Genomic DNA, 27,207 nt, shown 5'->3' with positions numbered 1-27,207 from the left:
ATACAACTATGGGTTGCGTGCCACGAAAAATAATTCACGTTTGACCAAGTTTTTAGTGAATAATATTCACACTTATGTCTTTAAATTAATTTATTATAAAAATATATTTCGTAATTAATCCAAGGTATTTATTTGGTTTTATAAAAATAGATACTTTTTTATCTATAATTGGTCAAATTTAAGTTAGGAAAATGTGATACAGTGCTAGAATGCATTCTTTTGGGGATGGGGGTAGTACCATCTTAAAGACACTTTTAACATAAATTTATTGATATATGTTTTATGCTCTAAATTTTCATACAATTTGACTTTTCCTATGCGATTAGCATTTCTGAACAGAGGGAGTAATTTGCAAAAATGAGAATGACGCACACAAGCGCCAACTGATCTGGCCACGTGGCATTTTTCTTGCCTGCGTGTCACATTCATGAATCATGAGCAGAGTTTTGCACCCACTAGCCAAGTTTGAGCGATTAGAGATAATGTGTTCAAGTACACCCACATAAAAAGTTTGTGTACTAATTATGCATTTAACTCTTCACATTATCAATCGACATTGTCCAACAGCTTTCATCAGTTAAATATGCTTGACTAGTGACTGATCTCACCCATAGTACAAGGAAGCCGTCAAGGGTCAATGGGGCCGTGGACAGAGCCAGGATGACGTCCAAGCTGGCCGATGCAGTGCTGTACTGGCATACTGCTACTGCCCTCGTGCTCACCGTTGACGTGCTTCGAAATTCTTGCCGTGCACAGCACAGGGACTTTGATCTGCTACAATTCCTGTCTCGCTCGCGTCGATGATGGGGACAGCCATGCAGGGGGCTATACTCCAGTCCAGAATGCATGGGCGAGGCGTCATGTCGTATCATGAGCACTCGATCCAATCATGCCCATCCATTATGGGCGAGGAGAATCAACAAGCAAGCTAGCTGTGTAATGAATCAGGTCAGGTGGGATAAGCTCGAGCTTCTGTTGACCAATGGCCCGTCAGCCGTGGTTTGCAGAACAACAGAAGCCCACACCTCCGACGCGGCGACGCAGCATTTACTAGTAGTGTACTAGTAGAAGAGAAGGGTGAAAAGCTACGATACATGATTTTTCTCTCGTAACTTTTAGCTGGCTTATCATCTGCACAAACCATCAACCAAACCGCTCGATAGTCATTGGTCACCCCGTCGATCACGTGATACCACACGGCTAGTCAGAGCTTGGTGTGTAGGTCTAAGATTATGATTCGCTTTCATTTCACTCGGCGGAAGGTTATCGAACGATGCGTTCATTGGCACTTGAGATCTTACCACTCGATCTCGGGAACAGAAAAAAGGCCTGGGATGACGAGGAATGGGGGGTGGCAACAAATCCTGAATTTTCATTTGCCCTCCTGTTGCAGCGTCGATCTGGGAAATGCTCCAGTTTTGGATCCAACGACCTGTGTGCAGTATCTGGCGATTGCTGCCGAACCCTACTTGGAGGGGTTCACAGTTCAGGTACTCGCGAGACGTGAGGTCGAGACAAGGCCTCACAGTGTCACGGGAGACAGGCTACAAGTGGGAGTAACCTAATCAAGTGACAAACACTGCGATAATATAATATAATCTGATCTAATCTAATCTACCGGAAGTAGCACAGTAATCCTCCACTACCAGGATTTATCGTTACCTATTCTCTGTTACAGGATACTATTGAATCAATCGAAAACAACGCAAATACGGTAGTTTTCTGTACCAGCCGAACACCGAAATGGCGGCGACTGCTGCGAAGACGACGACCCAGATGACGCCAGACAGCTTACCACACTCGGAGCCCTGACTACCCACTCGTCCCCAACAGCAGCGGCGGGAGCCTACCCCGCGAATCCCCCAATTTTCGCCGCTCCAATTTGCCCATCCGTCCGCGCGCCCCTCGCCGACCGGCCGGCGCCGGCGTCCTCTCACCGGAGTAGTCAGTCGCGCACGGCGCATCGCTGTTGCTCCCTCCGGTTCCTTTCGTGTCCCTCCTTTGGAGCAGGGCAACGTCCAAGAGATATTATCGCTCGCTGCCGCTGCCCCGCGCAGGCCGCTCGCTGTCCCACTCGCGCGGACTCGGAGGTGTATTCCCTCTACTTCCCCCGTGCTTATCCGCGGCGGAATCCAATCCCCTCCCTCATCACGTCCTTCTCCCAGGCAAAGCCCGCTCGCTTTTGGCGTATGCCCCTGCTGGCGCGCCCATGATTCCCGCCTATTCCTCCGCCCGCTCGGTCCGGCAACCCTTGCTGCTGCAGTGCTGCGCCTAGTTCGGTGGCGGGGAAGGAGGAGGAGGAGGAGGAGGGATCTTGCAGTGGGGCGAAGCGGAGATGTCGTCGCCGTCGAACAACCGGGGGACGTGCTCCCGGAGCAGCTCTGCGCGGTCCAGGCACAGCGCGCGGGTGGTGGCGCAGACGCCCGTGGACGCGCAGCTGCACGCCGAGTTCGAGGGCTCCCAGCGCCACTTCGACTACTACTCGTCGGTGGGCGCCGCCAACCGCCCGTCGGCAAGCACCAGCACCGTCTCCACCTACCTCCAGAACATGCAGCGGGGCCGCTACATCCAGCCCTTCGGCTGCCTGCTCGCCGTCCACCCGGACACCTTCGCGCTGCTCGCCTACAGCGAGAACGCGCCCGAGATGCTTGACCTCACGCCACACGCGGTCCCCACCATCGACCAGCGGGACGCGCTCGCCGTCGGCGCCGACGTGCGCACGCTCTTCAGCTCGCAGAGCTCCGTCGCGCTCCACAAGGCCGCCACCTTCGGGGAGGTCAACCTGCTCAACCCCATCCTCGTGCACGCCAGGACGTCGGGGAAGCCCTTCTATGCCATATTGCACCGCATCGACGTCGGCCTCGTCATCGACCTCGAGCCGGTCAACCCAGCCGACGTGCCAGTCACCGCTGCGGGCGCGCTCAAATCGTACAAGCTCGCCGCCAAGGCCATCTCCAGGCTGCAGTCGCTGCCCAGCGGGAACCTGTCGTTGCTGTGCGATGTGCTTGTCCGTGAGGTGAGCGAGCTCACGGGCTATGACCGGGTCATGGCGTACAAGTTCCATGAGGATGAGCATGGTGAGGTCATTTCCGAGTGCCGGAGGTCCGATCTGGAGCCGTATCTTGGCCTGCACTACCCAGCCACCGACATCCCGCAGGCGTCCAGGTTCCTGTTTATGAAGAACAAAGTGAGGATGATATGTGATTGCTCTGCCACTCCAGTGAAGATCATTCAGGACGATAGCCTAGCACAGCCTCTCAGCCTCTGTGGTTCCACCCTCAGGGCTTCCCATGGTTGCCATGCACAGTACATGGCAAACATGGGTTCTGTTGCATCTCTTGTGATGTCAGTCACTATAAACGAGGATGAGGAGGAAGATGGGGATACCGGGGGTGACCAACAACCGAAAGGCAGGAAGCTGTGGGGGCTGGTCGTCTGCCATCATACAAGCCCGAGGTTCGTCCCTTTCCCACTAAGGTATGCTTGTGAGTTTCTCTTGCAAGTATTTGGCATACAGCTCAACAAGGAGGTGGAATTGGCTGCTCAGGCAAAGGAGAGGCACATCCTCAGAACGCAAACCCTTCTTTGTGATATGCTCCTGCGGGATGCTCCTGTTGGGATTTTTACCCAGTCACCTAATGTGATGGATCTAGTAAAGTGCGATGGAGCTGCATTGTATTACCAGAACCAACTTTTGGTGCTCGGATCAACACCCTCCGAGTCAGAGATAAAGAGCATTGCCACATGGCTGCAGGAGAATCATGATGGTTCAACCGGGCTGAGTACTGACAGCTTAGTGGAAGCAGGTTATCCTGGTGCTGCTGCACTTCGTGAAGTTGTGTGTGGCATGGCGGCTATAAAGATCTCTTCCAAAGATTTTATCTTCTGGTTCCGATCGCACACAACAAAGGAGATCAAGTGGGGTGGGGCTAAGCATGAACCGGTTGACGCAGATGACAATGGCAGGAAGATGCATCCACGATCTTCATTCAAGGCCTTCTTGGAGGTGGTTAAATGGAGAAGTGTTCCCTGGGAGGATGTTGAAATGGATGCTATCCATTCTTTGCAGTTAATATTACGTGGCTCCCTGCAAGATGAAGACACCAACAGAAACAATGTAAGGTCCATTGTAAAAGCTCCATCTGATGATATGAAGAAGATACAGGGGCTACTTGAACTAAGAACAGTTACAAACGAGATGGTCCGCTTAATTGAGACAGCAACTGCCCCTGTCTTGGCTGTCGACATTGCCGGCAACATAAATGGATGGAACCATAAAGCTGCAGAACTAACAGGGTTACCTGTAATGGAAGCCATAGGTAGGCCTCTGATAGATCTTGTTGTTGCTGATTCTATTGAAGTGGTTAAGCAAATTTTGGACTCAGCTTTACAAGGTTTGTCACTATGCTTTCAGTTGATCTTTTTGTGGTCCCCAGCTTAGTCTGAATGTGTCCATTTTTTTTTTCTATGACAGCTTAATGCCTCCTCCTTGTTTCAGGAATTGAAGAGCAAAATCTGGAAATCAAGCTTAAAGCATTCCATGAACAGGAATGCAATGGTCCAGTAATCTTGATGGTTAACTCCTGCTGTAGTCGGGACCTTTCAGAGAAAGTCATTGGAGTTTGCTTTGTAGCACAAGATTTGACGAGGCAGAAGATGATTATGGATAAGTATACTAGGATACAAGGAGACTATGTTGCCATAGTAAAGAACCCCAGTGAGCTCATCCCTCCCATATTTATGATCAATGATCTTGGTTCCTGCTTAGAGTGGAATAAAGCTATGCAGAAGATTACCGGTATACAGAGGGAATATGCGATAGATAAGTTCTTAATTGGGGAGGTCTTCACCCTTCATGATTATGGCTGTAGGGTGAAAGATCATGCTACTCTAACGAAACTTAGCATACTGATGAACGCAGTGATTTCTGGTCAGGATCCTGAGAAACTCCTTTTTGGTTTCTTCGACACAGATGGGAAGTATATTGAATGCTTGCTGACAGTGAACAAGAGGACAAATGCTGAGGGTAAGATCACTGGCGCTATTTGCTTTCTGCATGTGGCCAGCCCAGAGCTTCAACATGCTCTCCAGGTGCAGAAAATGTCCGAACAAGCTGCCACAAACAGCTTTAAGGAATTAACTTACATTCATCAAGAATTAAGGAACCCACTCAATGGTATGCAATTTACTTGCAACTTATTGGAGCCTTCCGAATTGACAGAGGAACAGAGGCAACTTCTTTCATCTAATATTCTCTGTCAGGACCAGCTGAAAAAGATTTTACATGACACTGATCTTGAAAGCATTGAACAGTGGTAAGTGAGAGTATAAGCCTATGTGCTTCTCTCTAGTTAGAGCATGAGCAATGCAGGCTAACACTGCTAGTGGTCCTAGTACAATTAAAGTGATCCATGTAGATTAGGAGATATTAAGGCTACTATTCACACAATGCAAACCACCATGTCTTTTCTACTGGTGGCCTCCACCTTGCTTTTTTCCTTCACCATGTGTCACTTTTATCACTCTCTCTCCCTCTTCTTTTCTTGCATGAACCACCGTCTCTCTCCTAAGCATATGTAGCTTATGCAGGCAACTACTGACACATATAGAGCACCTACTTTTTGTACAAAATAGCATCCGAACCTAGCTGGACCTTAAAGCCACTGGCGTTGGGGAAGCTCTTTACTTTGTTAAAGCTGATTCCAGCATCTTATCTTCTAGGCACTTTAGTGGTTAGAATATGCCCTTTAGTTGTTGGGTTTGTTATGCTTTTGCTGTATCAAGTACTGCTATTGCCTATATATGGAACTACAAGCAGCCAGTGTTATTGCTGCCATCTAAACCAATTCCAATCCCAATTCCCCAATTGTGGTCCTTACCTGTCCAACAGTAAGTTCTGTATTGTCCGAATCATCAGTAGTAATGTTGATTTGATTATTTGCATTGTTTTTGTGGCAATTCTAGAAGGGATCTATGAAACAGCATACACTACACATAAAGATATACTTGCTTTCATATTCACATGATGATTAGAATTGCTCAGACATGAAATTTTTGTTCATTGTACTAATGCTTTGTAGTGCTAAAGATGTATGCATACAACAAGGCTGACCAGTTCAGTTATACATGCATGACAATTTTTTTTGACTATTGAGAAACCAATTCTTGTTGTCACAGCTATATGGAGATGAACACAGTAGAGTTCAACCTTGAGGAAGCTCTGAATACGGTCCTAATGCAAGGCATTCCTTTGGGCAAGGAAAAACGGATTTCTATTGAACGTGATTGGCCTGTGGAAGTATCACGCATGTACCTTTACGGGGACAATTTAAGGCTTCAGCAGGTCCTAGCAGACTATCTGGCATGCGCCCTTCAATTCACACAACCAGCTGAAGCACCTATCGTGCTCCAGGTCATTCCCAAGAAGGAAAACATTGGGTCCGGCATGCAGATTGCTCATTTGGAGTTCAGGTAATACGCCAATCTCATCTTGGTCTTTCGATAGCTGTTCTTGAACTGAAAGGATGATTTCACAAATAAGTGAACCACTATTGTACATCTAGTTTCTATTAACCCAGCACAACTCCAACAGTTATCTCTTGTAAATAACTTTGGCATTGCTCCTAATTGTGTTAGTTGTAATCCACGAAAAGGACTGTATGTTGCCAAGGAACAGATAAGACCTAATGCTAGCAAATTCACTTCTGAACATCTTAACTCCTGATAGTTGTGTATCCTGTCACTGCACGAGCCAAGATGCAGTGATACATGTCACTTCAGGCATATAGTTACACTTTGCAGTTTGAAACAGTAGAAATGGTCCCTGTGTAAAATTGATGCTGTCCCTGCCATTCTATATACACTGCAGTGTGGTGAATGTAAGTAACGGTGGTAATGGGAGCTGTGTAACTGATTGACTCAATGTGCAGGATTGTCCATCCAGCTCCAGGCGTCCCCGAGGCCCTGATACAGGAGATGTTCCGGCACAACCCAGGGGTGTCCAGGGAGGGCCTCGGCCTGTACATATGCCAGAAGCTGGTGAAAACGATGAGCGGCATGGTACAGTACCTACGAGAAGCCCACACCTCGTCGTTCATCATCCTGATAGAGTTCCCAGTCGCCCAGCTCAGCAGCAAGCGGTCCAAGCCATCGACAAGTAAATTTTGACACTCATGCTCCTGGAACTGCAGTGAGAGCTCGGCCAAGTAACTGTGCTAGTCTGAAACATCGGTTGGTCGGTTCTGGTATCTAGCACGGTCTGTGTAACGCGGGTAGATTTGGTTGTTTGGCTTTGGAGAGAGAGAAGCTAGCTGGCTAGATGTAGCATAACTTTGACCGATGACTCTATGTGAATGATGAGCAGTGAGGATGAATAAAAGCTTCACTTGTGTTCTCTATTGCTCTTCTGAAAGCCTTCATTTGCAGTGTGCATAGGAGTAAAATTCACATACCCTGTTTATAACCATTGTGGATTCCAGAAATTTTTACTGTATACTCGGCAAATTCCTCTGAAATTTCAATGTATCTTCGGGACCTTTTTGCGGTTCCTAGAAATTTGACAATTTCCTGTGATCCATCCGCCCAACCTTTGGCCGGAGAAAAGCCGCAGTGGCCCAGCTGGCATCGTGATCGACTCACCGTCAGCCCATCACAACTCTTTAAGCATTTGACCAACTAGTAGGATTGCCCGTGCAAATAACACGAATGCTAACTTTTTCAGTGTGACATTCATGTTTTTTACTTGAAAACATTTTCTATTTTTTACGTAATTGTTTTCTCTCCATGTGTCCTCGCTGCAGCAATCGGCACTATCTTCTTATAGCAATTGTTGACCAATTTCTTGGCTTAAATCTCCATCTCATTCATTTTTCCACTCTTATCCCGTGGATGTGCAATTTTTGCTGACACGAAATCAACCTAATATTTAGTTTCTCTAGTGAGTTCTATTTTTGATAAGTATTTGTTCCATGACCTTTTATAAATTTAGATTTCTAGACCATCTTGAACTTTTTCTTGAGGATCCACAGTTTCCTTTTTGTCTAAAGCATTTTTGAATTCATCATAATGCTATACGCATGCCTGCCAGAGTTATTGTTGGTTGGTCTTGTCATTGCGCCACCATCCATCAGCACCTCAAGCTTTTTCAAAATAAATTGTGGAATCATCACTATGAGTTGCTGATCTCCCAATACCACACTCTACACACCACAATCGGCCATGTTGTGACCATATTTTTTTTGTTGACTTGTAACCATATTTGATTTAATTGAAATAAGGTTGAGCCGATCAATTAAATTCAACAAAGATACAAGCTTTATAGGCGGCCGTGCAACAAGCTATACCTTCTATTACAGCGTACGGACAAATTTACTAATATATATAACAAAAATAAGTAGGAACTCCCGTCCTTTCCGGTAAAAAAGAGAGCACATATACCGATATACGCAACCGTGCAAAGTGGGAGAAAACTTCCAGCAAACATTTGTTTTTTACATATGTCCAGGTTGATTCTGAAGTGGCTTTGGAAGGGAAGTGGAATAGAATTTCTCGTGTTATCTGCTTTGCATCTTGCCATCTGTACAAGATTACAGTGTTACATATGGACAACAGATGCTAACAATATCAACCAAAACCATTGCCGCGTTTAGTTCGGCAAACTTTGTATAGTGCACGATTATCCACTGTAGCATTTTGTTTGTATTTGTGAATTATTGTCTAAACATTGACTAATTAGGCTCAAAAGATTCGTCTCGCAAAGTTAAAGCAAACTGTGCAATTAGTTTTTGATTTCGTCTACATTTAGTACTCCATGCATGTACTGTAAGTTTGATGTGACGGGAAATCTTTTTTTTGTATAGTGCACTTTTGAAGAACTTAACAAGGGCCAAGAAGCAAAATCAAATGCGCATCCATACATCAGTCATTGGTTGGTTTGTGTCATAGTGATGAGGTTCTACGTCTATAGTGTTCTGGACTGTCAAGATTGATCCTCTCAAATTCCTCAATGAGGAAAGATATCTCCTCCTGGTTGATCTTACCCATCTCTTTCAGCTTGTAGAGGACAAATTCAGCAGCACTGTACGCAGATCAAGATTCAGACATCAGCATCAGTGATACCTAGCATTTCTGAAAACTTAGACTGATGGAAGACGGCTGCTGAAAATGAGTTATGCACTTACAATGTTGGATATATTATGGGCTTGGTCCATATAATATTTAATAAATAAAATAAAACTCTATGTCCATAACATTAAACGTTGTATGGTTTAATACCGTAAGAGATTTTGACTGAATGTTGACTCAGCTTATTTGATAGAAAATTATCCTTCTTAACTGAGAAGCTGAGAAAAGGACACAGGAGTGCCACGCGCGCGCGCCGCCGCCGGCCGGGCCGTGGCCGTGGGCGAGGGCCGAGGCTGTGGCGGGCAGGCGGCGAGGGCGGGCGTGATCAGGTTTTGCCACTTGATCCACATAATTACGGGAGTTTCTCTCCTTTATGGTGGAGGCGAGTTGATTGCGCAGTTACCGTCTCCTGAGTTCCTCCGCTGGCTCTCTCCCTCCCCACTGCTAGGCATAGAAGTAGAAGTTATCCGTCAGTCCAATCTCCTCTTCGCTTCCGAGAGACCACATCGCAGCCGCCCTTTGGCTTTTTCCGTTCCGTACCTCTGCGCGCACGGAGCAGCGGGAGAGCAGGTGTCTCTGGAACCCTCGTCCGCCTACGAACCTTGCACGGGATGTGCGGCGATTAGGTTTTTGGGGAGCGATTCCGCGACTGCTTGTCCGACGTCTTCTTCCTGGTGATCGCTCGTGGAACTCGTCTTCTTCCTGGTGATCGCTCGTGGAACAGCAAGGTATCTTCTTCCTGATGACCGTTCGTGGGACTGCACTGCGAACACTTTCCTGCATCGACTGTGGTCCACGACTTCGAGCAACGCACTATGTCTGGTGCGAATGAAGCCTCCGATGCCCTTGGCATGAGACCCTCCGCTGGGTACACTCTTAACTCTGTGATTACCGTACTTTGCGTACTTACTGTATCGATCAGTATGTCATACTTGCATGCTTGTAGCGTTTGTTAGTGATATACACATGTACATATATGTCGTCATGAACATGCTGATGTTTTATTTCTGGATTAAATTGACCATGAAAATGTCTAATTATCTAACAATCCAAAAATCTAATGTTAGGTAATTTTATGTCAGTGGTTTTGCTGCTGCTTTGAAGCCGAATAATTTTAATGGCAAGAATTTTATGATATGGCGAGCCAAGATGGTGTTGTGGTTGACTGCTATGAATTGCTATCACGCTGCACAGGGGAAGCCTGAACAATTTACTCCTGAGGAGGAGCAAAAGTTCTTGGTTACCGATAACCTGTTTCGTGGCGCTGTGATTAGTGCACTTCATAGTAAGTATGAGAAAAACCATATATCTTGCACATTAGACAAAAAATTATGGGATGCTCTTGAGACAAAGTTTGGAATTTCTGATGCTGGTAGTGAGTTGTACCTTATGGAGTAGCTGTATGACTATAAAATAGTTGAAAATCGTTCTATAGTGGAATAGGCTCATGAGATACAGGCGCTAACAAAGGAACTAGAACATTTTCTATATTTGTTGCCCGACAAGTTTGGGGCTGGCGGTATAATCGCTAAGCTAACACCTTCTTGAAGGGATTTTGCTACTTCTCTAAAATACAAGAGACAAGAGTTTAGCGTGGCTTAGCTTATTGGATCTCTTGATGTTGAGGAGAGGGCGAGAGCAAAAGACAACCATAGAAAAGGAGTTGAGTCTTCCGCTGCCAATATAGTGCAGAAGAAAAACTCATTTGCATCCCATAATAAAAAGAAGAAGAACATGCAAGAGAACAACAATACAAAGCCTAAGCAAACTGCTCAGTTTAAGAAGAAAAACAACAAAAAAGGTGAAGGTTGCTTTGTTTGCGGGAGTGATGAGCATTGGGCAAGTGCGTGCCCATACCGCAAATATAAGCAAGAAAAGGAATTAGCAAACATGGTGATTAGCGAGACTGAAGGAGGAACATCTGGGTATGATAATTCTTTACCTTTTGTTCTTTTAATCTGTCTTTCACCTAAGTGGTGGATGGATAGCGGTGCTAATATTCATGTGTGTACTGATGTTTCTTTGTTTACTTTCTATCAGGCCGGCAGGACTGGAACCTTGCTGATGGGAAACGGTTCGCATACGCGTGTTCTTGGTGCTAGTACGGTCGTTCTTAAGTTTACTTCAGGAAAGACGGTACTATTAAAGAACGTGCAACATGTTCCCTCCATCAAGAAGAATCTTGTTAGTGGTTCTCAAATATGTCGTGATGGCTTTAAGATTGTGCTTGAGTCTAATAAATGTGTTATGTCGAGACATGAAATATTTGTTGAAAAATATTATGATTGCTGAGGCTTGTTCCACTTATCTTTGCTTGATGATGTGTGTAATAAAGTAGTGAATAATGTTAATGTTTCGGATGAGTCGAATATATAGCATTCACGACTTTGTCACATTAATTTTGGCTGTCTCACGTGGTTTGTAAATCTGAATTTAATCCTGAAATTTAACTTAGTCAAAGATTCTAAACGTCAGGTGTGTGTGCAATCAAAGCAACCGCGTAAGCCTCACAAGGCTGCTGAGGCGAGGAACTTGGCACCATTAGAACTCGTTCATTCTGATTTATGCGAAATAAATGACGAATTGACTAAAGGCGATAAACGATACTTCATGACATTTATGGATGATTGTACTAGATTTTGCTACGTGTATTTATTGAAAACTAAAGATGAAGCGTTGTATTATTTTAAAGTCTATAAAGCTGAGGTAGAAAATCAACTTGAGAAAAAAATCAAGCGTTTACGGTCTGATCGCGGGAGGAGGAGGGATATTTTTCAAATGAATTTTCTAAGTTTTGCGCGGTGTATGGAATTATTTCATGAGAGGACACCACCATATTCACCATAATCCAATGAGATTGCAGAGAGAAAGAACCGCACTCTAACTGATTTAGGTTAATGCCATGTTAGAGACTACGGGACTATCTAAGGAATGGTGGGGTGAGGCTATATTGACAGCGTGTCATGTCCTGAATAGGGTGCCCACAAAGAAGAAAGAAATTACACCATTCGAGGAATAGAAAAAGAAGAGATTAAATCTCTCTTACCTGTGAATTAGGAATTATTTGGCAAAGGTGAATGTGTCCAATAAACAAAAAATGAAAGCTTAGACCAAAGGACTGTTGATTGTGTTTTCTTGATTATGCTATTCACAGTGTGGGTTATAGATTTTTAATTATAAATTCTAGTGTTTCTGAGATGGCTGTTGATATAATTATGGAATCTAGAGACGCTAAATTTTTTGAGAATGAATTTTCCATAAAAAATGCACCTAGCACGACTGGTCATGAGTTTATAATTACCCATGAGCATAGAAATTTTACTCCGATAGAACAAATTGAGAAACCCTATATACAAAATCCTAAAGAGGATGACACTATAGTCACTATAAAAAGTAAGAGACCGAGATCTATAAAGTCTTTTAGTGATGACTATATTATGTACCTTGTGGATGACACACCAATGACCATCGAAGAGGCATATTCCTCTCCTAATGCTGACTTATGGAAGGAAGCAGTATGGAGTGAGATGGATTCTATTATGTCTAATGGAACTTGAGAAATAGTTGATCGTCCTTATGGGTGCAAGCTTATAGGGTGCAAATAGGTGTTAAGAAAAGCTTAGGTCTGATGGTACTATCAAGAGGTATAAGGCAAGACTTGTGGCCAAGGGTTATACTCAAAAGAAAGGTGAGGATTTCTTTGATACTTATTCACAGGTTGCCCGATTGAGTATAATTCGAGTTTTGCTTTCTCTGGCAGCCTCTTATGGTCTTATCGTTCATCAAATGGATGTTAAGACAGCTTTCCTAAATGAAGAGTTAGAGGAGGAGATCTATATAGATCAGCCGGATGGGTTTACAACAAATGGTCAAGAAGACAAGGTGTGTAAATTATTAAAGTCATTATATGGCCTAAAACAAACTCCTAAGCAGTGGCATGAGAAGTTCGATAGAAATTTTACTCCGATAGAACAAATTGAGGAACTCTACATGCAAAATCCTGAGGAGGATGACACTATAGTCACTAGAAAAAGTAAGAGACAGAGGACTACAAAGTCTTTTAGTGATGACTATATTGTGTACCTTGTGGATGACACACCAACGACCATTGAAGAGGCACTACTGGCTTTGTTGTAAATAAAGCTGACAAATATGTGTACTATCGGTATGGTGGGGGTGAAGGAGTTATTTTGTGCTTATATGTTGATGACATACTGATCTTTGGATCCAGTCTCAAAGTGATTGAGGAGGTGAAGGAATTTTTATCTAATAATTTTTTAAATGAAAGATTTGGGAGATGCTAATGTTATTCTTAATATCAAGCTTCTGAGAGAAGGTGATGGTGGGGTAACTCTGTTACAATCCTACTATGTGGAAAAGGTGCTGAGTCGTTTTGGGTTTAGTGACTGTGAACCTGCTCCTACACCTTATGACCCTAGTGTGTTATTGCGGAAAAATCAAAGAATAGCAAGGAATCAATTGAGATATTTCTAGATTATTGGTTCGCTCATATATCTTGCTAGTGCAACAAGGCCTGACATCTTATTTGCTGTGTGCAAGCTGAGCCGGTTTATGTCAAACCCGGAAGATGATCACTGGCGTGCTGTTGAGAGAGTGATGCGCTATCTAAAAGACACTATGAGCTATGGTATTCGTTATATCAGACATCCGAAGGTGCTAGAAGACTATTGTGATGCCAATTGGATCTCTGATGCTGATGAGCTTTATGTCATAAGTGGATATGTGTTTTTGCTTGGAGATTGTGCTGTTTCCTAGAAGTCTTGCAAGCAAACTATCTTAACGAAGTCTACAATGGAAGCAGAACTCACAACATTAGACACCGTTAGGCTCTGAGGCCGAGTAGCTTCGTGATCTCCTTATGAATTTACCTGGTTGTTGAAAAACTCATACCGACTATTTCTATGAACTGTGATAACCAGACTATGATTACAAAGATTAACAGTTCTAAGGATAACATGAAGTCCCAAGGCATGTTAAGAGACGACTAAAATCTGTCAGAAAATTAAGAAACTCTGGAGTAATAGCGTTGGAATTATGTTCACATGTCTAACAATCTGACAGATCAATTCACTACGGGTTTGTCACGCAATGTGATAGAAAGTGCATCGAGAGAGATGTGTTTGAGACCCACATAAAATTTACTATAGTGATAACCTGTTCTATGTGATCGGAGATCCGTTGAAGTAGGATGGTGAAACAAGCTAGTAGTAAATTGTGAGGAAAGATTCCTTAGTAAGACTTATTTCTGATGCATATCTTTCCTTTCTATAAGGCAGGTTGGTTTTTACCTTAATGTGTTCCAAGTGGCTTGCTAAAGCAAAGATGTTGTCCTATAGAACATCTTTTGAGGAACATACCTATATGAGTCAGACCGCTGGTCATAATCTATGAGATTTTGGTGATCTATAAATACTCATGAAAGACACTGGAGTATGACTTATATCCTTCAAATAGAGGGGATGCCTTTTGCAGCCTAGTATTAGCTAAGGACTTTAGTGACATTCACCTCATACAAAACTGTCAATTCAAGGCTTAGTCCATTGTTCAGTTGTGACTGAGTGAAACTATTGCTCTAAATGGATGTTTAACTTAACAGTCTCCATTGAAACACTGGTATATAAAAGAAATATGGTTCTGAGACTACTTTGTTATAAACCCTAGAGTTTGGTGGGGATTGTTGGATATATTATGGGCTTGACACATATAATATTTAATAAATCAAATAAAACTCTATGGTCCGTAACATTAAGCGTTGTATGGTTTAATATTGTATAGGATTTTGACTGAACGTTGACTCAACTTATTTGGTAGGAAATTATCCATCTTAATTGAGAAGTTGAGAAAATAACACAGGAGTGCCACACGCACGCACGAGCCGCCGCTGCCGCTGGCTGGGCCGGGCCGGGCCGAGGCCGTGGCCGTGGGCGTGGCAGGCGGGCGGCGAGCGAGCGAGCGAGTGGACGGGCGGGTGTGACCAGATTTTGCCACTTAATCCACATAATTACGGGAGTTTCTCTCTTTTATGGTGGAGGCGAGTTGATTGCGTAGTTACCATCTCTTCATGTCTCCGTCTTCTGAGTTCCTCCGCTGGCTCTGGGCATAGAAGTAGAAGTCCTCCGTCAGTCCAATCTCCTCTTTGCTTCCGAGAGACCACATCTCAGTCATCCTTTGGCTTTCCCTGTCCCGTACCTCTGCACGCACGGAGCAGCGGGAGAGCAGGTGCCTCTAGAACTCATGTCCATCTACGAACCTTGCACGGGGTGTGCGGCGATTAGGTTTTTGGGGAGCGATTCCGTGACTGCTCGTCTGACATTTTCTTCCTGGTGATCGCTCGTAGAACAGCAAGGTGTCTTCTTCCCGGTGACCATTCATGGGACTACATTGCGAACACTTTCCTGCATCGACTGTGGTCCACGACTTCGAGCAACGCACTATGTCTGGTGCGAATGGAGCCTCCGATGCCCTCGGCATGTGACCCTCCGCTGGGTACACTCTTAACTCTGTGATTACCGTACTTTTCATACTTACTGTATCGATCAGTATGTCATACTTGTATGCTGTAGCGTTTGTTAGTGATATATACGTGCACATATATGTTGTCATGAATCTACTAATGTTTTATTTCTGGATTATTGACCATTAAAATGTCTAATTATCTAACGTACCCAACTTGTCGATCACCATCCAGATCAGCTTGCTCAAGATCCATGGTTGTCATCCTCCTGGTGAGCACCCATTTGATCAGCATTTTCTGCCGTCTCTCAATGTAGTACTCCCCAAGGTATTGGAAAAACTAAGCCGTGATGACAGTGCTCATGATTATCCAACATATGGCAAAAAGCATGGCCGAACTTGGACGGGAAGCTTTTATCCCCATAAAAGACATAGTAGAAGGAATCAACGAGGCTCAGTTTTTCAACCTTCCAGAGGAACACTAGTCCTAGCAATGACATCCATCACAAGAAGTAGAGCAACCGTGCAGAACTTGTATTTTATCTTGTTGGTATCGACAGCGCTGAGCATTTTGGCTTCACCTTGCGGTGCTTTGAAGAACACCTCCTGCTTCTCCACAAGGTAGTCCTGCCAATTTGCTGACTGAAGATACCAACAATCGCCATGCCGGTGAAGACAAAAGCACAAGCAAGCAGCTTTGTTGTGTCGCTGTTGGGGACGAGATCCCCACAGCCAACCTGAGGTCATTGTGATGATAACTAAGTACAAGGCGTCGAGCACTCTGTTAGTTCTCATTCCAGACATCTGATCCATGACAAGGTAGAAAATGATGACACCCGCTAGAAGGTAGACCAAGAGGATGAGGCCTACAAGCCTGAAGTTTGGCCCTTTCTTCTGTAGTTTTTTTTATCAGAGGACCAGCAGGTTCTATGGGTTTTTTTTTATCAGAGGACAGACGTAACCTGCGTCGTTGAAACTGTAGAATTGTATTGATTAACTCAACAACATTCTATTGATCATGGCATGTACATATATAGATTACAATCATGGCCTTTGGCCAAGCCTGTACAGGCGAGGGCGTTACACGCGAGCGGGCGAGCGCACAGAGCGGGAGCGTGGGCGCCATGGAGACCGGATCGTGTGGGCGCCGTTGAGATTGGGTGATTCAGTTGGGGTCACGGCGAGTGCGCGCGGAGCCGCGGCGAGTGCGCACTGGGCGGCTTTAGCCGTTGCAGAGCTGTTTCCGCTGACACCCCCCTCGCAGTCTCGACGTCGGGCGCGGTGATGGAGAGGCTGTCTTTGAAGTCGTAGAACAACGCTGAAGGCAGCCCTTTGGTGAACACATCACCGAGTTGGCGCGCACTGGGAACGTGCTCCAATGGCCACTTTTTCCCGAATGAAGTGGATGTTTGGCTCAATGTGCTTGGTTCGCTGGTGGTGGACAGGGTTTTTGGACATGTAAATTGACAATATGTTGTCGCAGAAGGCCACAGTCGCTGAGGGAACCTTGCAGAGGAGCTCCAAGAAGATGTCAAATCCAAGAGCACTCAAAGACGGCATTGGCGATGGCACGGTACTCAGCTTAGGTGCTCGACCTTGACATCATGGTTTGTCACTTGGATGACCACGAGATGAGTGAATTGCCAAGGAAGACGCAAAACCCTAAAGTCAAACGTCGCGTGTCTGGACAACCGGCCCAATCGGCATCGCTGTAGGCGGTGATCATCGGTGAAGGAGCGGCACGCAATTGGATGCCGAGGCTCAACGTCCCTTTGACATACCGGAGGATGCGTTTCATCATCATTTGGTGCACGTCCCTTGGTGCGTGCATGTGTAAGCACACTTGCTGCACAGCGTACGCAATGTCTGGATGTGTGATCGTCAGATATTGTAGTGCACTAGCGATGCTTGGGTAAGTGGTGGCGTCGTCGATGAGCTTGCTGTCAGCAGCATATGCTTTTGGCTTGGTGTCTATAGGCGTGGCGATGGGGTTGCAGTTGACCATGCCAGTGCGCTCCAAGAGATCCTTGGCATACACCGACTAGGAGAGGAAGAAGCCATCTTTGGTACGTCGAACGTTGATGCCGAGGAAATGTTGAATTGGCCCCATGTCCTTCATGGCAAATGCGTCGTGTAGTTGAGCGATGACATGGCGAAGGAGTGACGCTGAGGATGCCGATAGGATCATGTCGTCGACATATAGGAGCAGGTACATCATGGCCCCGTTGTAGTGGTAGACGAAGAGGGAGGAGTCGGCCTTTGATTAGATGAACCCCAAGCTGGTGACGTGCCCGACGAAGCGTTCGAACCACGCCCATGGTGCTTGGCGAAGACCATAGAGGGACCACGACAAGAGATAGACATCGTTCGGGGGCTAAGGATCGGTGAACTCGGTGGGTTACTGGCTGTACACCCATTCATGAAGGTTGCCGTGGAGGAAGGTGTTGGAGACATCGAGTTGATGAGCCGGCCAGTTGTACGTCGCCACGAGCATGAGAACGGTGTGGATCGTGGCCGGCTTGACTACCGGTGAGAATGTCTCACCGAAATCGACGCCGGGGCGCTGGATGAACCCACGAACAACCCATCGAGCCTTGTATAGCTCTAGGGTTCTGTCGGGATTCATCTTGTGTTTGAAGACCCATTTGCCGGTGATGACGTGAGCGTCGGGTGGTCGCGGCACGAGAGTCCAGGTCTTGTTAGCCCGCAACGCATCAAATTCGCTTTTCATGGTAGCATACCAGTTGGGGTCCTTGACTGCGCTACGGACGCTCCAGGGGATCGGGGAGATGGTCGCTGAGGCCACCATGGCATACTTCGGGTTGGGTTTGTGGATCCCAGCACGAGCACGAGTGATCATCAGGTGTCTAGGATTTACGTCATCATGTGATGGTGGCGCTACAGTGGCGACCGCAGGCGCCGCAGCCAATGGAGTCACGAACGGTGATGCAATGGGCGACGTCGCGGTAGATCTAAGCGCAGGCGCTGGTGGTGATGTGGGTTCTGGCATTGAAGATGAGCCCCTGTCTACACCATTGGGCATCAGTGCATGGATGTGTCTCGCTGTGCGCGTGTGCCTCGGATGTTGTGGTAGATTGATGTCGAGGCGAGGCGGCGACGGCAGCGGACTCAGGTGACGACGCATGGTAGTCTTGGCGTGGCCCATCTGCATGAATGGTGGATCATCGGCCACTGGTGACAATGCAGCAGTGGCGGGCGTGGTGGAGTCACGAAAGGGGTAGACAGACTGGTCGAAGACCACGTGGTGCATCGGATTTATTTCAAAGTGGAATTGTCCATAAGTAATGACTATAATCATCAAGAAAAACGACATAGTACTTATAACCAGAATGACTAAGAACTGGAGACTGATGCAGAGTCAGTGAAGGGAAGACAAACATGTTTCCCCAAGCCAGCAAGAAGAACATGAATGAGCATCAGATTTATTACATTGAAAAGGAAAAGTTTGTAAAATTTGAGAAGTGATGGGGTGTCCGGGGTGTCCCAGCCACTGATGCCACAGAGATGTTGCCGATGAAGTAGTGAGTGCTTAGTGTTGTGGAAGGCGGATGGGGTAGAGGTCATTGCTTGCTTTCACATCAGATCATCTCCTCCCTAGTAGGAAGATCCTTGATAGAGAAACCAGAGGGGTCAAACTCGATAGAAACATTGTTGTCACGAGTTAAGTGGCGAACACCTGATCAAGTTCTTAATGAGGTGAGGGGAAATAAGAACATCATTTAATCGAAGAGGGGAGGTGGCAGTAGGAATGAGTGTTTGTGCTTGATGTGTGACCAGGCATACGAGCACCATTGCCTACTGTGATAGTAGAAGATGATGATCGCAGGGAAGAGGGAGAGAAGTTACCAGGAGATGACGACATGTGCGACGACGCGCCTGTCGGTGTTTCGGACGGGGGGGGGGGGGGTCCTCAACCAACCAGTGAATTTGTTCTGCGTGCTCCCTATTCTGGATGATGATGCAAAGAGACACAAGGTTTATACTAGTTCAGGCAATCGAAGCCCTACATCCAGTCTGAGAGGTCGATCTTGTATTCCTTGCACCGAAGCGCTCGTAGTAGGGGGTTACAAGCTAAGGGAGAGAGGGAACCAGTCCCAGGTCTCGGTAGGGTGTCGTGTGGGCCATCTGAGACGTTCCTCTCAAGCGGCTGGAATGTGTGCGTTATGAGGTGTTCTTCGTCGTCCCCCCCTAAGTGGCCCAAGTCCTCTCCTTTTATAGTTGAAGGGAGGACAAGGATAGTACATGTATTACTATGCGGTGTCGTGCCAATAGGGGTGGCACATCCGAGCCCTGTGGCCTGTTCCTGTGGTGGCGTGGTCGTAGGAGTGGTCTGTCCTTGGAGTACTAGGGCGGCATGGTTGTCCCATTAGATCCTGTGCATCATGGGAGCCCCGGGAATGCCTCGGAGTGGACGCGGCGGCAAACGTGCAAGCCACTATGGATGGACTATGCACGAGGCCAAGACTTGGTTGGTGCCGAGGCTTGCACTGCGGTGGGGGGGTCTCGGTAGGCACGAACCCCAAGATCGCTGAGGCCCTGGTGTACAATGCCGAGGCCTTGAGCGGGCGGCTGATTGTGGGTACAACGTTAGGACACAGTGGCCAGTAATCCCCATCGTACCCTGTCCTAGCTGGTATGGCACTGATTGTGGACACAGTGTTAGGACACAGTGGCCGGTAATCTCCGCCGTGCCCTGTCCCGGCCGGTATGGCGCTGATGCGACCTCGGGTCGTGTCGGCCATTCTGTGGCGTTGAGCCACCGTCCGGCTGAGATTGCGGGAGTGGTTGAAGTATTAATGAGATGTGACGCACTGTCGGGAGGGTCGACCGAGGCGGGGGGGTGACGGGCTGCGGACGAGCCGGCCTCGAGCGACACGAAGAATGAGGCCTCACGCGAGACGGAGATCAGGCTCCTTGCCGAGGCCTCACGCGATACGGAGAATGCACCTCCTGCCGAGGCCTTCTGTGGAGAGCCTCAGGCGAGGCGGAGACGGCATTCCCTGCCGAGGCCTTCCTTGGAGAGCCTTGCACAAAGTGGAGTTTGCGTCAGGATGCTGAGACCTCCTGCTCGAGGCTCGAGGCAAGGAGGAGGACCCAGTGGGCTCGGTCGTGGTGGGTGAGGGGCCCACGACTTACCTTCTAGTTTTTATTTTTTAGATGGGACTTTAGCGACCCTTTTGATGTTTGCGTGGGGTACCCCGTTCTAAGGTACCCGACAGTAGCCCCCGAGCCTCAGGGGGAGTGCATGCACTCCCCCTAAGGGTTTGCCGAGGCTTGTTTTATACCTGCCCCGTAGGAATTGGGGCTTGTCTTTTTTGTGGTTCCGGTGGGTGCGCGCGAGCGCACCCACCGGGTGTAGCCCCTGAGCCCCTGGAGGAGTGGAGTTACTCCTCCAGGGGCTTTCTTCATTTTTGCGTCTGAACGAGTAGTTCTTATTGCATTTGCCGAGCCCCAAGCATAAGTTTGGGTTGCGGGGGTCTCGGCGAGGCTGCAGGAAAAAGCCCTCTAGCCTCTGCATAGAGCGAGAGGTTCGTCAGGGGTCCCCTGACTTTGGGTATGATCCTCATGCTTCCTTTCACTCGGAAGGAGGGGTGGAATGTGCCAGGCTACCCTCGATGGGCACGAGCATGGACACTTCTGGTGAGCTGTTAGCGGGTAGTCCGAGTGGAGGCCCGAGCCCCATTCGCTAGGGGACAGCTAGCGGTCCAGAGATGCACTCCAAGAGTACCAGGGGGTTTCTCTAGTGGGTGCCGAGGCCATTCACTGGCCTCGGTGGCTCGGTGCCTCCCTACGGTGGGATCCCATTCGGATACTTCCCCGTCAGTCTCGGACACGACTTAGGATGCCCCGAGCGACCGTTCGCTCAGGCCTGGGCCATTTGTAGGCTCGCCCCGATGTCGTCCCTGACTCTGTTGCCCTGGGGTGGCTGTCGAAACCTCTTAGAGGCCCAGCCTTCGAACCCCTGGACCGTAACGGGCTCGGTGCCCTTTATTGTGTTTGTAGCGTGTCCTCTAGCATGGTTTTGGACCGTTTGTCCTTGTCTTGGGTGTCCTGGCCCTTTTATCTAACCTTCACATGTCCTTTTCGTATGGATGGAGGGTTTGTTTGTCGAGCCCATTCTAGTCTCGGCAAGGTTGCAGGAAGAGTCCCTAGCCTCTACGTGAGAGGGCCATCGGGAGTTCCCCTGGCTTTTTATACGCCCCTCGCGCATGAGGGTTTGTTTGCCGAGGCCCCTTTGGGCGTGAGCTCGAGTCGTGGGGTCTCGGCATATTTGCAGGAGGAGCCCCCTAGCCTCTGCATAGAGTGAGAAGGCCGTCGGAGGTTCCCCTAACTTTTTATGTGACCCTCGCGCTTCCTTTTCGTTCGGAAGGAGGGGTGGAATGTGCCTCGCTACCCTCGATGGGCACGAGCGGTGGCACTTCCGGTGAGCTGTTATTGGGTAGTCCAAGTGGAGGCTCGAACCCTGTTCATTAGGGGATGGCTAGCGGTCTAGAGACACACTCCAAGAGTACCAGAGGATTTCTCTAGTGGGTGCCGAGGCCGTTCGCTGGGCCTCGGTGGCTCGGTGCCTCCCTATGGTGGGATCCCATTCGGATACTTTCCTGCTGGTCTCGGACATGACTTTGGGCATCCCAAGCATTTCGCTTGCTTGGGCCTCGGCTCCATATAGGCTCGCCCGTAGTCGCCCCTAACTCTGTTATCCTGGGGTGGCTGTTGAAACCCTTTGGGGTCCAGCCTTCGAACCCCTAGATCGTAATAGGCTCAGAGCCTGGTTCCTTCCTACGAAAGGAATAGGCCGCGGGGAATATCTTCCCTATTGGCTCAGCAACGGGTGGCGTGCCTTTTGAGGCAGTTTCATGGGGAGGCAAAACAACGCCTGCTGCCATAGTGGCCGAGCGTGATGTGATGGACGAGACATAACTATCCTCGCATTTAATGCGGGAGATGTGGGCGCGTGGGCCGACGAAATCGGCTCGTGGTTAACCGCGCCGGACGGGGGGAAAACCTCCCCAATTTTGTCGCCCGTTTGTTTTGCCTCCTCCCTACATAAATACCCGAGGAGTCTCGCCCCTCCTCATCTTACCTTGCCTGCATTAGCACCGCCTCCGTCGAGCCGTCGCCAAAGCAGTGGGTGCCGGGAAGAAGAGGAGAGAAGAGCGAGCCTAGGGAGAAAATGAGAAAAAAGCGAGAGCGTGGGAGGGAGAGAGAAAAACTCACCGCCGCACTCGATTCCTCCATCTCACCCATGGCCGGCAACATTGTTGTTGTCGAGGCGGACCCTTAGGATCCGTCGGACGTCACCGAGGAGATGCTCCAGTCGCTTGTCGACGGTGGACTCCTCCGCCCGGTGATAGACCCTAGTAGGTTGGAGTGGATTGCTCCGTACGGCGAGCCAAAGCCGAGGCCCCATGACGGCTACGTTGTGAGCTTTGTCTCCTTCCACGAGCGCGGCCTCGGTGTCCCGACGGACCGGTTCATGCAGGCGCTCCCGCACTACTACGGCATGGAGCTCCATAATTTTAATCCCAACTCCATCGCTTAGGCGGCTATCTTCGTTGCCGTCTGCGAGGGGTATTTAGGGATCGCTCCCCATTGGGAGTTGTGGCTCCACCTATTTCGGGTGGGGCATACTACCAAGCCGACAGGCATGTCGGGTAAGAGGAAGGCGTTGAGGGCCAGAGACTGCACTCTCCAGGTGCGTCAGGACCGCCTGCACCTCTACATCCCGGCCCAACTCGCGTCCTCCAACCACTGGTGGTACACGAGTTGGTTTTACCTCCACAACGATGATGGAGGACTTCCCCCCTACACTAGGCGGATTGTGGGGAGTTGCTCAGAGAAATGGAAGTGAGGTGTCCCGAAGGTCGACCAGCCCAAGCTGGAGCCGCTCCTGGAGGGGCTGGCGAGGCTGCGGGGCCATGGCCTCACCGTAGCTATGGTCGTGGCCGCCTTCCACCGCCGGAGGGTGCTGCCGCTGATGGCTCGGTGGCGGCGGCTGTTCAAGATGAAGCCAGGTGAGCCCATTGAGGGCACCCCGGATGTCCTCCTCCGCCCTCTCCGATGAGGAAATTCTCCGTCGGGTGGGGGAGACGGTAGATGCGAAGTTGAGGGGCGGCAACTTGACCCCCTTCGCGATGCGACCGTCGTGGGGGTTCCTTTTGCTGGTAAGTCGAGTGCTGCTATAGCCTCTGAGCCTCCTCAATCTCCCCTTATCCCTTGTTTCCTTATGCGCGTTTGTCGTTCCTTCAGGGGATGAGGGACGTGCGCTCCTCTCCGCCGCCCATTCCCAAGGACGTAGGGTGGCGGGCGATCAACCACGCTCACGCCGATGCGCAGAAGAAGCGAAAGGATGCTAAGGTGGCAAAGCGCACGAAGCACATCCTCACGCGTGAGGAATTGGATAAGTGCCGCCGTCAGCAATGGAAGGATGGTCTCCCATTAGAGGAATCCCCATCGACGTCGTTGTCGACGGAGGCCTCGGACGGGAATGATAAGGGCGAGAGAGGGCGAGGTCCCCTAGACCACCTTCCTGACGTCGTGGAGGTGGCGCCTGGGGTGTCAGCAAGCAGCCCGGCACCCCCGGGAAGGGGAGGAGAAGCGGACCTAGGGCCGGCGGTTGCCCGCTCTGGGGCCGAGGCCGACACGCCCGAGGCGCGGGCGTTAGGCAAACACGCCGTCAGCCCGGTTGGCTCGGTGGCCATGGTGGAGCAGGGGGCGGTGGAGGCAACGCCACCGCCCCTGCAGAGGACCGAAGGGGTGCCGCGGTCCGCTGAAGACCGACTGGTGCTGATGGATATGGAGGCGACGCCTCTGCCGCCGCCTTCGCCGCCGCGGATGAGGTTTGCCGTGGCGAAGCGAGGGCCACCCCGTTCAAGGCAAGTGTATTCTTAGCAGGGTTATGGTGTCTTCCGTTCGCTTTTTTGGTCTCGCGCTGACCCTGTAGGTTAATTTTCTTTAGTCGGAAGCGGCCTACGGACGACCTCTCCTTGGCGCCCCTTAAGGCGCTTAAGGCGAGCCCCGGCTCCTCCGCCCACTGGGTGGCGGAGGCCCAAGCCGCCATCCAACGCGGCGCGGCGTCGGCGAGGGTCGACCCAAAGGGGCCGGCCACCCAAGGAGGGGTTGTTGAGGCGGCCCCTACTCAGATGAGGGAGGGAGTGCTTCCGCCTCATGGGGGCAAGGCTCACGAGTCGGATGGGGCCATCATGCCCTTTGTTGCTGAGACTCCCGGGGTCTCCGAGGCTGAGGCGATGGAGGCCACGGCGCCTATGACCACCGAGACCGCAGTGGCTATGGTCGGCGTCTCTGCATCTGCCGAGGCCACGATGGTGGAGGCCAAAGCCCCTGAGACCGCTGAGGCCGTGATTGCAGAGGCCGGAGCCCCTGAGGTCACCACGGCCATCGTGATGGCGGCGAGGCCGTCTATGCAGGAGGCGGAGATGCAGGCGGTGGAGGCCTCGGTCGTGCCCTTAGTTCAGGGCCCGCCGTTGTTGCGGGAGAGCGCCCGGGAGGCGGAGGTCTATTCGATCTCCTCCGACGATACTTCCTGGGCATGGGAGGTGGTCGACGCCGAGGAGACCAATGCCGTGGAGCAGCCATCGCCGCTCTTGGACGAGGGAAGCTCGACCCTCGTGCGGGTGCGACCCGAGCCTCACGGGTGGGATCACCCGCAGGTACTGTGGCGGAGCCAGGACGACCCTGAGGGGAGCCTCTATTTGTCCTCGAGGACACGACTGAGGGCAGGCGCTGGAGCACCTTCGAGCAGTACCACGAGCTGGGGGAGTGGTCGCTACGGACGGCGCTGTCCGTGGTGGCCGACGAACTACCCGGAGTCGCCTAGGTTCGTGTTTTCCTTTCTCGCGTGACGTTGTTCTTTTCTTGGTTTTTGTCGCAATCGATGACCTCTGTTCTGCCTCCTTAGGAGCTCGAGACCCGGTCCCTCAGGAAGTTGGTCTTTCTTTGGTGGGAGAGGGGAATCTAGGACCAGCTTCAGCGGTAGTGGGGCCTTCTTGCCAATGCTAACGAGCTTTTGTCGGCGCGAAGCACAGAGGTGGAGGACCTCCGCCTTCGCTGTGCTGACACGAAGGTCGAGGCGGCCATAGCCCAGACGCAGCTCGCCCCCTTGGCAGCGTCGGTCAAGGAGCTGGAGGAGGAGCTTACCCGCGCCGTCAGCAATCGGGATGCCTTCAGGTCCCAGGCCAAAGAAGCAACGGCCTCAGGCAAGGCCCTCGTCGGGCAGCTAGGGGCAGAGGAGAGTGCGCACCGGCTGACCAAAGGTGCTCTGAACGAGGCCCTTGCTACAGTTGAGGCCTCGCAAATCGAGGCTATGGTTTTGAGGGGGACGGTCAAGGGTGAGTTCCAGTCCCCTTGTTTTATTTCCTTCTCCTTATGTTCGCTCCCTAACTTCCTTGTATGACGCAGAGCTAGGGAGTGATGCTTCTAGGGCGGCTGAGGCCTCTCGGGTCGAGGCCCAGTGGTTGAAGGAGAAGGCCGAGGCCTGTTAGGCCGAGACCCGATGCTGGGAGCAGAAGGCCAAGGGTGAGTTCCGTGGGCTTTCGTCCCTAACTTAGGTTGTTTTTTCTCTGGCTCAACCTCATTCCATTTTCCATGGTGCAGAGTCAGAGGCGGAGTTCACTCGGGCCGTCGAGGCTTCCAGCACGGTGCAGATAGTGCTCGATACCGAGATCGAGGAGCACGAGGTGCTGAAACGTGCCGCCCTTTCTGCCTGCAAGGCCTTGGAGGTTGAGGGGGTTCAGTCAGGCAGCTCCCTTGGGAGCCGCTTGATTGCGCTGAGTAGCCAGATGCGTGAGCAGCTCTGAGGGGCGCTGCACACGGGTGTCAAGCGGGCGTTGGCCGTCATCTCCTCTCACTACCTTGGCGTCGACCTCCCGACCATCAGTGATGGCTATGTTCTGCCTGATGATGACGAGGAGGCCGATGCGGTGGTCATGAAGCTGATGGAAGCGGCGGAAGGCCCTAGCACGGTGCTGGCGATGCTCTTCGAAGAGGAGGTGGTCCCTCCCCTACCATCTGCCGGTGCTGAAGGCCCTGAGCCTTGATCTGGGCCCCGGGGGCTATGTAAAGATAGAATAGGGGTTATTTTTGTATCAAAACATTTGTGGCCGTCGAGGCCTTTATTTCTAAAGTATTTGTGTTTCTTAGTTGTTTTTCTTATGTTTCCGAGCCTCTGCCCTCTGCTGCTTCTGATCAGATTTCATTTGCAAAATACCTCTTTGGGGCCTAAGCCATCCCTTGAGCGAGAGGTAGTGAGGGAGTGCTGTAGCCTAGGGGCATAGGCCGTCTCATGACTCTACCGGCCTCTTACTTAGGAAACAGACCTTGGTCCAAGAAGACTTTACAAATGATTCGTCAGAGCCTGCTAGAGTCTTGGCGTAGGAATTTTTTTGCGAAAAACAACCGAAGAATGGTGCGTGGGACCTAGGGGACACCTAGGGGGGTCCCCTACCTAGCCCCCGAGGGAGGCTTGGTTCTACCGAGGTGGAACCGGGTCTTCCTTGCCATGTTACTGTATTGCTGAGGCCTACTATGGGCTCGGGGGGTTTCTCGAAAAATTTAGACCAACTAAAGAAC

General features: G+C 49.7%; 1 protein-coding gene and 1 pseudogene across 1 annotated transcript; one reads left to right on the top strand and one right to left on the bottom strand.

The window, feature by feature from the left end:
• The first annotated feature begins 1,734 nt into the window (after nucleotides 1-1,734).
• LOC136462987 (phytochrome C) lies at nucleotides 1,735-7,395 on the top strand. Its single transcript, XM_066462066.1, has 4 exons — nucleotides 1,735-4,394; nucleotides 4,499-5,315; nucleotides 6,178-6,471; nucleotides 6,930-7,395. The coding sequence occupies exons 1-4, from the start codon at nucleotides 2,336-2,338 to the stop codon at nucleotides 7,165-7,167; spliced, it is 3,408 nt and encodes a 1,135-aa protein (XP_066318163.1). The 5' UTR covers nucleotides 1,735-2,335; the 3' UTR covers nucleotides 7,168-7,395.
• A 1,532-nt stretch (nucleotides 7,396-8,927) lies between these two features.
• LOC136453459 (two pore potassium channel a-like) lies at nucleotides 8,928-17,602 on the bottom strand (annotated as a pseudogene).
• Between the last annotated feature and the right edge of the window lie 9,605 nt (nucleotides 17,603-27,207).

The sequence above is a fragment of the Miscanthus floridulus genome, chromosome 1 (genome assembly GCF_019320115.1).
Source record: "Miscanthus floridulus cultivar M001 chromosome 1, ASM1932011v1, whole genome shotgun sequence".
Lineage (NCBI taxonomy): Eukaryota > Viridiplantae > Streptophyta > Magnoliopsida > Poales > Poaceae > Miscanthus > Miscanthus floridulus.
This window is presented reverse-complemented; position numbering and strand designations above follow the sequence as displayed.

Coding starts and splice junctions, on each gene's coding strand:
- LOC136462987 (XM_066462066.1), top strand. CDS start 2,336: ATGTCGTCGCCGTCGAACAACCGGGGGACGTGCTCCCGGAGCAGCTCT. Junction 4,395..4,498: donor TTTGGACTCAGCTTTACAAG/GTTTGTCACTAT, acceptor TCCTTGTTTCAG/GAATTGAAGAGCAAAATCTG. Junction 5,316..6,177: donor CTTGAAAGCATTGAACAGTG/GTAAGTGAGAGT, acceptor TTGTTGTCACAG/CTATATGGAGATGAACACAG.